Source organism: Chiloscyllium punctatum, chromosome 2, assembly GCF_047496795.1.
Source record: "Chiloscyllium punctatum isolate Juve2018m chromosome 2, sChiPun1.3, whole genome shotgun sequence".
Lineage (NCBI taxonomy): Eukaryota > Metazoa > Chordata > Chondrichthyes > Orectolobiformes > Hemiscylliidae > Chiloscyllium > Chiloscyllium punctatum.
Window position 1 is genome coordinate 85,119,309 of NC_092740.1, and position 12,097 is coordinate 85,131,405.

Here is a 12,097-nt window from a genome sequence, read left to right on the forward strand (position 1 = left end):
GCTGGTTGTCAAGTGGATCATTTTTGTCTGTTAAGGAGACAGTATCACAATATTTTCTGCTATTGTTTTTATTGATAGCATGTGCCAAACACAGCAGAAAATGAAAACTGAAGTTATAAGTAAGTAGAGGACTTTGCTCCGAAGGTTTACATCTAATTTGTGCTATGGTATAAAATATTTCTTAAACATAAGCTATATCTGAAAAGATTTTGTTTTTTCAGTGAAATTTAGTAGAGGTTGCACGGTTTCACCATTTGCTTGTATTTTATTTGTAGATTTATCATTCATTGCTGGAAGTGAAAATAGACCCAACTGAAGAAAAATTGTGATGTTCAAAAACTCCATTGTTCTGTTGTTGCATTGTTTCTTTTGACCCAGGTCTAACTTATTTCAATAAAATTTAGGTGTAAAGGGTCAAAGCACAGAGCCTTACTTAAACATTGAATAATAACTGTGAAACATTTTGCGATGAACATTGCGCAGTAAGCTGTGTTTTGATGTGGGCTCATATCGCAGAATGGTATTTAGGATTAGGCTTTAATCTATTTAAGAAAAGTATGCACTATCAGCAAAAAGAGTTCAAGTTTCCCTTTAGTCTTTGGCTATTTCTCAGTTTGGTTATACTATATCATACAGAGATTAGAAATAGTGTTGTAAAAGATTGATACCGTAAAAATTTGATAGGTTCACATTATTTCAACATAATTCTTTAACATCTTGTTTCACAGGGGAGATGTCTGAAAAAAGTGTTTGGCAAGTTTTTTTTCACAAACTAAGTATAAATCACACAGAAATACATGGTATCTTCACAACAATTTTCTGATACAATTGATATGTTCATCTTCTACTTTCTCCATAAGCAAGAATATTTTCACTAAGTGTTTTTAATGTAGCCAGTGCTTCGGTGAAACATAGATTTTTACTTCCAACATCTTAAAATACAGTTAGAAATAAATAATTGCCATCATCAATTAATAAGGGTATTAAAATCCAATTCTTTAATTTCGCTAAACAATTCCAAAACCTTGTATGATCTTTTGGAAAGACTTGTTGCAATTGTTTGCATATTACACCCTCCAGGACTACTGTAACAAGTCTTTAGAATATAAAGCACTGTCATCTTAATACACCAACATGTATAATTCCAAACAATCACTTGTTCCTAGTTATTTTTGTGGAATAGGTGGATGACAAGAGAAACACAATCTGACCACTCATACCTACTATCCTAAAGTCCCTCTAACTTTTCTTGCTGCTGGTTTTTCCTGTTGTAACTTTCCCAAGAGCAACACAGTGACTTCTGAAACTGGAAGTCAATGCATCCACGTGCCAATAAACTGAATGGCTGCATGTCTGTGCAGTTTAGAGACCAGGTCTAAGATGGAGTCATAGAGATATACGGCACAAAAACAACTCAGTCCAACTTGTCCATACCTACCTGATATCCTAAATCAATCTAGTCCCATTTGCCAGCACTTGGTCCATATCCTTCTCAACCCTTACTATTCACCAACCCAGCCAAATACCTTTTAAATGTTGTAACCACTTCCTCTGGCAGCTCATTCCACAAAAGAATCACCTCTATGTGAAAAAGTCGCACCTTGGGTCTCTTTTTAAAACCTTTGCCTTCACGCCTTTAGTTTTGGACTCCACCACCCCAGGGAAAAAACCCTATCCATGCCCCTCATGATTTTATGAACTTTCTATCAGACCACACCTCAGCCTCCACTGCAGGGAAAATAGCCCCAGTCTAGTCAGCCTTTCCTTGTAGCTCAATCACAATTTGACATTGTGCAGTTGATTACATGACCTTATGAAGACAAGACTTTAAATTAGAAAATAATAACCATTATTTTTGAATTTTTGGTAGTAAAACAAAACCTGACGTTTCTGAACCTCAGAGTGGGCCTCAAATTCAAGAGTAGGTATATGCTGAGTTATGTGACTCCACATCTTTCCTTTTGGGAAAGGGATAGAGAATGCTCCTGATCATTATTGTCATAAGAAACAGAGGTGTGCAGTTCTACTAAATGACCAAGCTTAAAGTCCAGGTCTTTTGGTCACCCTTTCTATTAATTCATTTTCTGGCTCAATATCAAATTTTGTCTGATTGCCTCTGTGACAACTTGCCATATTAAGGACACTGAGTGGAATCTTACAGGGGTCTGAGCGATGTGGCAATGATGAGATGTATGGCGGAATCAGGCAACAAATGCAATGAGGTCTATCTCAATGTCAAGATCATTTCATCCCATTATTTATGCTTTTCGCAAGTGGTATGGGACAATTCTGTCAAGGCAGTGATGAGTTGTCAGTTGATCATCATTCTTGATCATTAAATACCTTGTTAACAGCACAACTCACCTCATTAATATCTTGCCAAACTCAGCAAATAACATCAACGTTGGGAAAACCTTGCAAAAAGAAAAACAAGAACTGGGCAACAGGCAAATTCAGCTCTCCGCTTGCTCTGAATGAACTCCATGTTGGATACTGGGCAACAGCATCTCAGGGCAGTATTAACAGGCACCAGACTCATGCACCCTTCATCCATGGTCACTGACATCTGTCATCTCTCAACCTATCATGACCATCACAGTATACATAGCAGAGGCATTTGTAAAGGTGAGGATAAGGGTGCTGACAGTAGAAACTCAAGGCAAATGGGAATGCAAATCAGCTTTGGAGGGCATGGTAGGCTACAGGAGGATGGGCAGCATTTAAATGTAATTCTGGGGCTCAGGGGCAGGAAAGGCAGTTGTAGGTGAAGATTAATGTGGCAGGTCTCCATGCAGGGGTTTGGGTAAAAATGGGCAGACAAGTAACTGTGATATAAACATAGACAGGGAAGCTCTGAGGTTAGGTGGTGACCCACTGAAGCCTGATGTTAACGGTGCCCACCATGAGACGCATCTCTAGTCATCACTTTCTGTTTTCTTGACTGGATGGGCTCGCAGAAAATGGCTGGGACAACACCCAGGGTGGGCAGGGTCAATGTCAGTTCAATGGGAGAAAATGCAGGATCGTTTGCAAAGCAGATACGTTTAATTTACAATCAGAGTATAACATGCTTAGGGTTTAAATGCTGGTCAAAGCCAGTTTGCTACTTCCCATTGCTGCTTCTAAATTGATATAATGATGAAATTATCATCAATGATGGTTCAAAAGGCAAATTCTGGTGGAATTACACTATTCATGTAATTTCCAAGAGTCCTGAATGAGCCACAAAGTCTGTGCTGAATACATTGTGAAGTTTAGCATTTGATGTAGGTCCAGGATTGAGAGGGGCATGCCCTCTCTTTTTAATGTGGTGATCACTCAACCAACTGGCACCTTTACCAAGTCACTGAGACAGATTGTAGACTGCAGACATGCCCATGACCAGCATATCTCACTGTGTGGTGGTGTGTTCCACCCTCCTCTGCAGGGTATGCCACTGATGACTGTTGTGAGATCTAAATAAATTCTTTTGTTCCTTCTGTTCTCAATTTAGGTCATTTCCACCGAGTAATGGGTTCTGCCAAAGGTAACATGACTAGATTGGATTCCCTACAGTGTGGAAACAGGCCTTTCGGCCCAACAAGTCCACACTGACCCTCCAAAGAGCAACCCACCCAGACCCATTCCCCCTTCACCAAAAACAGGGCAATTTAGTATGGCCAATTCACCTAACCTGCACATTTTTGGACTGTGGGAGGAAACTGGAGCACCCAGAGGAAACCCACACAGACGCGGGGAGAATGTGCAAACTGCACACAGACAGTTGCCTGAGGCGGGAATTGAACCCGGGTCTCTGGCGCTGTGAGGCAGTAGTGCTAACCACTGTGCCACCCATGTTGGCCACTGTAAATGCCTAACTCAGCAGTAAAGACAGATACAGAAGGAGAACCTGTATGAGGAGCAATGACCTCTAAGAAGTTGCAGCTGCAGGCACCCTAGGATGCACGAGTGCCAGATTTTTCTCTTCCTGACCCAATTTCCTAGCGACAAACAAGCCATACTACTGACACAGACTGTGTTTCCTAAGAGACTGAGAGGGAACTGAGCCAGCTGCAGGAGTAGGAAGTCTGTCTCTCCCAGTGGTGATGAGGCACCACAGCTGCACAAATGTCGGTGCCAATGGTTTCTTCCAGGGAGTAATGGGTGACCTGTTTGGGATCTTTCAATCAAATGCGCCATAAATACACCAAGACAGTGATCAATATCTTCTACACAAGGTCACAGTAATTCATTTTCATCTCAATAGTGAGATCAATGCTGCAGCCCAGGCAGCAGAACTCAGGAACACAGCTGACTTTCTATAGGTACACTATACTATTGGCTGTACACCCATGGAATTGAGGGACCATATCACAATGCTGCAGAATTCATCAATAGGAAGGCATCCATTTAATTAAGGGTAACGGTGATCACAGATCACCTGAACACTTTCTGGATCTGTGTGCCCACTACCTTGGCACTAACCTGGAGAGTGCTCCAGAAGGTACCTGCTGTGTTTGAGGGTTGGGGTCCTTACATAGCTAGTTACTGGCAGATAAAGGCTCCCCTCTGTGACCATGGCTGCTTACACCATTGGGCATCTTCATGGCTGACGTGAAGCACAGTTATAATGTCACTGTAGTGACTGGGACCTTGTTGACCATGAGGGGTCATTGGCCCAGATTAATAAGGAACTTCTTAGTCAATGAGGTCCACCTGGTCCCAACAGTCAGCTAAGCCTCAACCAGGGCTGTAGAGCAGAACAGAAGGTTCTTGAAGATCCACTGCATGGTCCAGTTTGGGGGAAGCCCTTCAGCTCAATCTGGACAGAGTATGTAGCATCATCCTGTGTGGTACTCAATGGAGCAGGCAACAAAGCAAGATCTTGGATGGCGAGATGGGAACATGATTCTTCTTTCAAGGAGGAAGAAGACTACTTTGGTCATGATGCAAAAGTCTGTTTGGCATTGTAGGGGTTGAGTTCAGGCACTATTGGCTGGCTTTGTATCCTCTTTGCTTTCTGTAAATAAAGCTCACGTTATTCTGTCTTGTCTGATTTACTTATGTATATGTACTGTTCCCCTATTGGACGACAAGAAAATGATTTGGGTTTACAATAGGTAACACTGACAGAGCTTGTTCAGATAGGATGTTAGGACAGGTATAGTGTGTAGGGTAGTTGATAAACTCCATTCTCCCCCTCTAGTCTCCATTTATGTGCAAGCGAGTATCAACCTGGGCAGCTTTGTGGTTGTTCTAATACGCTGCCAGATTACAATCGTTGTCTAGGTATACAGTGGCCTTTCAAAGGTGGCCTCTTGCAAGGTGTGCTGCCCTTTCTGTAGCCATCCACTGAGTGGCGGGTTGCTGTGAAAACAGCATGCGGTATGGTGGGTAAAAATCTAATGAGAACATTTAGGCTGTGGTTGACAATTATAAATACCTACAAATTGCATACCTTTTATATCATGAAACAAAGGATATGCTTACTCAACAGAATTGAAACTACAGATTTGTATGCCCATAAAAATTGAATGTACTGTGGCATAATGATGTGAAAAATTGACAATATTTTTTGTTGCAAATGCAGAGAACTAAAAGATGAAACTAAAAATTGAGAAGAGGAAAATCCTCACAGGTGATCTAGCCTTTTGCATAATTAAAAGTACATGCAGAATCTTTTCAGTTCAGCTCCTAGTAGGTCCATAAGCTGATCCTTAATTTAGTTCTGGAAAATTGATTTCCAGCAGAAATTGTGGGCTATTAGTTCTATCTTCCTTTGAATTGCATTCCCTCCCCACATGCCCTTCAATGTGCAATGTGACCATGACAGTAACAAGTTACTTTGCAATGTCTTGTAGATGAATTGAGTTGAGAGTGTGGTGCTGGAAAAGCATGGCTAGTCAGGCAGCATCCAAGGAGCAAGAGGATTGACGTTTCAGGCATAAGTCCTTCATCAGGAAACCTTTCGGCTTTTGCTCGAAAAGTCAATTCTCCTGCTCCTCGGATGCTGCCTGACCTGCTGTGCTTTTCTAGCCCGACACTCTCGACTCGAATCTCCGGCATCTGCGGTCCTCACTTTTGTCCAATGAAAGGGAAGTGGCCAGTTCTCTCAGCTCAGCTTTTCTCTCATTTGTTTTTAGCAGTGTGTGTGGAAAAGCTGCTGGACCCAGAAGCAGGTCCAGGCTGGTACTCTCTCTACCTGACTCCTATCCTGTAAGAACTTATGTTTGATTTTTACCTTTTGTGTCAAGGGATGTTTATGGGGATTTTTGCAAATGTCTGGAACAGCATCATTAAGTTAGGATAGTCTGTTGAGTTTTCGGACAGGTTAAATTATTTGGTATTCTGTTTTTTGTTCTTTGTGTTTCATTCAGTAATTTTGTAAATGAATTGTTTTGTTTAAAATTAATTGGTTTGACCAGCTGATTCTCTCCTGGAATATCTACTGTACACCTACTTAAAGCAAGTAGCAAAGTTTGGGTCTGGGCTACCTTCTTGAAATGTTTCAAGGGGTTTGGCCTGATCCATAACAGACAACTCCTTGCAAATAAACCAGTAACACCTCACCCTTGCCCTTCCAATCTCCTCTACAAATCTTTCTGACAAGGCTTCTACTTTATCCACTGCTGAGGTCTCACCCACCCAGTGTCTTTCAACTCCCCTAGACTTCTTAATTCCTCCAAAATATCAAAACCTGCTTGGAACCGGCAGTCCCTGGAACTGGACTCCCCAGGAATTGGTGATCAATTACAGCACCGTAGTTCTCATCTCTTTTCTTCTGCGGCACGCATGTATTTGGTCTTGCAATCTCCTCTGGACTGCTCCGTGTCTGACTAGAAATAAGCCATTCAATAGGATTTCCAAGCAAATAATCTGTCAATTATGTTACACAAAAGATATGTAGTTAGAACGTCACAGATAACCTATCTGTTCACATTCCGTGTACACCTAACAACTGCTCTCCCTGCTCCCTACTGCCAGAAAAGTTAATATCAAGCCCATAATGTCTAATCACACATTTTCTGACCATTTTCCCTTCAATCTACCATTGATTTTTGCACTGATGCTAATACAACCTTTATCCTTTTATTTTTGTAGCTCAAATTGAAGTAATACCTTGCAAAATCTGTGGTGATAAGTCCTCTGGGATCCACTATGGAGTGATCACTTGTGAAGGCTGTAAGGTAAGAGAGATTAAAATAAATAAACCAGCTCGCTGAAGGTCAAATTATTTCTCAAACATCGAGGGTGGAAATGGGTTGTGTTACTGCCCAGAGTCTGTCTCTTAAATTAAAAAAAAGTCTTAAATTAATTCAGCAAAATGTGATGTTTTCTATCCTTAATATTGCAGTGTTGATTCTGGTAGCATGTTTTTATGTTTAGAAAGTAAATGAGGTAACGCTGCTGCTTCAGGAGAAATGAAGAACCACCTTTGATGCAATTGTGATCATTCTGTGGTAGATTGTCTTTTTGTGAGTGTACAAACTGAGTTTTTACGGTCTGCACAGTGTCGTAATGTAGCTTTTGACCTGTACTGACTTCACCTGTCACTGGGAAAGATCCTCAGACAGAAGTGAAAATTCAAAATTGTATTGGTTAGGGGACTGCTGTGGAATTTAACTCAAAAGGTGTGTGGAGAATGTTCTATATCTTCCCAAAGGGCACAGAATGTACTTTGGATGAGGGAATTCCATGTTCAACAGCAGCACTACTGATCGAGCTGGTCAGGTCTTACAGGACATAGCTCTAGACTGGGTGTGCAGGAAGTGGTGAGAGAACCAGCAAGAGGGAAAAATATACTTGACCTCATCCTTACCAATCTGCTGTGGATGCATCTGTCCATGATAATATCGGTAAGAGGCAAGTCCCACCCTCACATTGAGAATAACCTCTGCCATGTTGTGTGACACTATCACCGTGCTAAATGGAACAGACTTCACTTGGATTTAACAAGACCAGGCATTCATGATGCACTGTGGAGTATCAACAAAAGCAGAATTGTACTCCAGCACAATCTGCAACCTCATGGCCCGATATATCCCCCACTGAACCATTACCATCAAGGCAGGGGATCAACCTTGGTTTAATGGAGATTGCAGGAGCAGCACCAGGCATACCTGAGGATGAGGTGTCAACCTGGTGAAGATACTAAGAAGGGCCGCTTGCTTGCCGAATGGAATAAGCAACAAGTGGTAGATAGATAGACCTAACTGATCCCACAACCAACATATCAGATCTAAGCTCTGCTGTCCTGCCACATCCACTTGTGAAAGGTGGTGGACCATTAAACAACTCACTGGAGGAGGAAACTGCTCAAATATCCCCCTCCTTAGTGATGGAAGAGCCCAACACATCAGTGCAAAAGATAAGGTTGAATCTTCCGCAGCAATCATCAGCCATTGGATGATCCATCTCAGCCTCCTCCAGTAGTCCCCAGCATTACAGATACAAATCCTCAGCCAATTCCATTCCATCCAAGAAATAGTTGAATGCACTGGATATGGGCCCTGACAACATTCCAGCAATAGGATTGAAAACTTGTTCCAGAACCTGCTGCTCTCCTGGCTAAGCTGTTCCAGTACAGTTACAACGTGGGAATTTAAAAGACAATATGGAAAATTCCCAAGGTCTGTCCTGTGTACACAAAGCAGGACAAATCCAACCCAGTTAATTACCACCCCATCACTCTACTTTCACGCATCAGGAACATGGTGGAAAATGAGATCAATAGTGCTATCATGCAACATCTTCTCAGCATTAACCTGCTCAGTGACACCCAGTTTGGATTCCACCATGGTGACTCAGCTCTTGACTTCATTACAGCCTTGGTTCAAACATGGACAAAGGAGCTGAATTCCAGAGGTGAGGTAAGACATCAAGGCCACATTTGACCAATTGTGTAGCATCAAGGAGCCCTAGCAAAACTGGAATCAACAGGTAACCTGGGCAAACTTTCCACTGGTTCAAGTCATACCTAGCATATGGGAAAATGTTTGTAGTTGTTGCAGATCTGTCATCTCAGCTCCATGGCATCTCTACAGGAGTCCCTCCGGGTAGTGACCTACGTCCAAACATCTTTAGCTGCTTCTTCAATAGCCTTCCTGTCATCAAGTCAAAATCCGGGATGTTCACTGATAATTGCACAATGTTCATCACCATTTGTGACTCCTCCGACATTGAAGTTCATATTTAAATGCAACAAGATTTGATTTAAAATCAAAGCTTGGGACAACAAGTGGTAAGTAGCATTTGCACCACAGAAATGCCAGGCAATGATCATCACCAAAAAGAGACAGAGACAATCTAACCAACTCCCTTGATGTTCAACTATATTACCAGCACTAAGTTTCCCCAACTATCAACATCCTAGATGTTACCATTAACCAGAAACTCAACTGGACTTGCTACATAAACACAGTGGGTACAAGAGCCAGGTTAAAGGTTAGGAATATTGTGGTGGATAACTCTTCTCCTGATTTCCCCAAAGCCTGTCTGCCATCTACAAGACACAAGTAGGGAGAATGATAGAATGCTCCCCATTTTCCTAGATGGGTGCAGCTTCAACATCATTCTAAGCTTGACACCAGCCAGGACAAAGCAGCCCACTCAATTCAGCACTATGTCCATTAGAAGACACCCCTTCCTCCACCAGCCGCTCCATAGCAGCAGTGTGCATCATCTGCACATTGCACTGCAGAAATTCACCAAAGGTCCATAGACGGAACCTTCCAAGCTCACAACCACTTCCATCTTGAAGGACAAGGGCAGCAGATACATAGAGACACCACCACCTTGAAGTTCCCCTCCAAACCATTCACCATCTTTACTTGGAAATATATCATCAATCCTTCACTGACACTGGATCAAAATCCTAGAATTCCCTCCCTAAGGGCATTGTGGGTCTAGCTATAGCAAATTCACTGCAACGATTCAAGATGACAGATCGTCAACAAGGGACGAGGAACAGCCAAAAAAACTCTGACCAGCCAGCAATGCCCACATCATGTGAGTGAATTAAAACAAACTCAAGTGAATTAAAACTACTTTTTTATTCAGTCAGAATTTATGTAAATAAGGAGGATGGAAAAATTGTTTTAAACAAACTACAAATGGGCTAACATCTTGTATCAATCGGTAGTGTTCTGTGTAAAAGATTTGAGAACATTTTGTGACAGCACAGTGAAACAAAGAAATGGACAATCGTCTTTTTTTCAGAAGTTGTGCCTGATTATGATTTGAGGATGGTGTCTCCTTAGGATTGTGAACTTTTGCCATGTGTCTTCATGTGACTGAACAGGCTAATACTTAACCTGCAAATGTTTGGGTTCATGGGGCAAGTTGTCCCATAAACTGGCAAGATCTGGAATGTGGGAGTAGCTTCCTTTTTTATTAATCTTGTCCTTCCTCCTCTCTCAGCCATTTGGATTCGGCGTAATGGTGGCTCAGTGGTTAGCACCCCTACGTCACAGTGCCATAGACCTGGGTTCAAATCCAGCCTCTGATGTGGAGTCTGTGTGGAGTTTGCACATTCTGCCCGTGTCTGCATGAGGTTTCTCTGGGTGCTCTGCTTTCCTCACACAATCCAAAGATATGCAGGTTAGGTGAATTGGTCATGCTTAATTGCCCATAGTGTTCCAGGATGTGTAGGTCAGGGGTAAATAAAGAGTAAAGGGTTTGGCTGGGATATTGTTCAGAGGGTTGGTGTGGACCTGTTGGGCCAAAGGGCCTGTCTCCACACTATAGGGATTCTATAAAGCAGGTTGATAAACAAATTGTCATCATTTTGTATAATTTGTAGCAAACTCCTCAGTCATTAATTTTGGTGCTGCCACACTTCAGGGAAAGCTTCTGACTGTCTTTTGATGTTTCTTTACCCTTTCCCAGAATGTTTTGCCATTTAAAGTTAGGAGAACAGGACCTGGCTGGGGACATTCTTTTTCAGCTATCTGGACACTGAATCTAGTCCATCTGGTTTTGCTGGAGTTTAGCCTGATTGCTGACTTCAATAAGGACACTAACATTTCCTCAACAATCTTGCCATTTAATCCAAAGAATGTGGTGGGGGCATTGCATCTTACATGTTGATGCATAGTCAAGATATTACGACAGTTCAGGGGGATAGTAATGATAACTAATTTGTACATGAGGACATTTCTTTATTTGAGGGTCTTTATTGTCAATGTTCATCGTCTTGAGAAGGCTGAGATGGTGCATCATTAATTGTGCTGGATCTCTTCTTCAATTGTGACCTGTTAGATGACAGATTGTTGCCAAAGTAAGAGAAGTGCCTAATGTATTCCAGTATCTCACATTTAATATATATTGGAGATGGGATATTTGACTAGGATTGCATGTGAGGTTTTATTTTGCCAACTAGCCAAGTGTCTTGTAAGCGGAATTGAAGAAATTAAGTGGTTTGTAAACCTGATGCAGAGTTGGCAATGACACTGCTGTCAATGTGCATAATGGATGTCATGTGTTATGATGATCAGTTTAGTATGGGCCAGAAGGGAAAACAGATGAAACAATTTTTCATCTATGTGGTAGTTAATATGCATACCAGAGAGCAGTTGATTAGGGAGAGGTGACAGCCTGACGGTATTGTTTCTGAACTATTAATCAGAGACCACAGGTACCGTTCTTGGAACCAGGGTTCAAGTCCTGTCACAAGAGATGATGGAATCTGAATTCAATTTTTTGAAAAAGACTCTGGAATTAAATGTTTAATGACCATGAAATAGGTACCAAATGTCGGTTAACAACCAGTCACTTAGTCCACTAATGTCCTTTAGGGAATGAAACTGCTATCCTTACCCAGTCTACATGTGACTATAGACCCATAGGAATTTGGTTGACTCTTAATTGTCCTCTGGGTAATAAATGCTGACCTAGGCAGGGATGCCAATATTCCATGAATGAATTTTTGAAAAAAGTGAATAGACATTGTCCCATAGATTATAATTAGTTGGGGCTATCAAAAAATCTTGCTTAATGTCGATGTATATTTTGAAAGTGTTGCTTCAGATCTCCCACTCCACAGTTGCTGATATACCATGATGAAGCATCTTAGAACTGCCAAATCTCTGGGAAGTAATCCAGAGTTTCATGATTTACT

The 12,097-nt window shown here is 41.7% G+C and overlaps 1 protein-coding gene across 2 annotated transcripts in view; it reads left to right on the plus strand.

The window, feature by feature from the left end:
* The window catches only part of rorb (RAR-related orphan receptor B), a 263,070-nt gene that overhangs the window by 158,796 nt on the left and 92,177 nt on the right, over nt 1–12,097 (plus strand). Inside the window, exons 1-2 of one of the 2 annotated variants that reach the window (XM_072584971.1) lie at nt 31–119; nt 7,081–7,166. In XM_072584971.1, the coding sequence (XP_072441072.1) occupies nt 80–119; nt 7,081–7,166 (126 nt within the window). In that variant the 5' untranslated portion in view covers nt 31–79. Of the gene's footprint in view, nt 1–30; nt 120–7,080; nt 7,167–12,097 lie in introns of those variants that run through there. The other variant, XM_072584980.1, reaches the window with a different exon arrangement.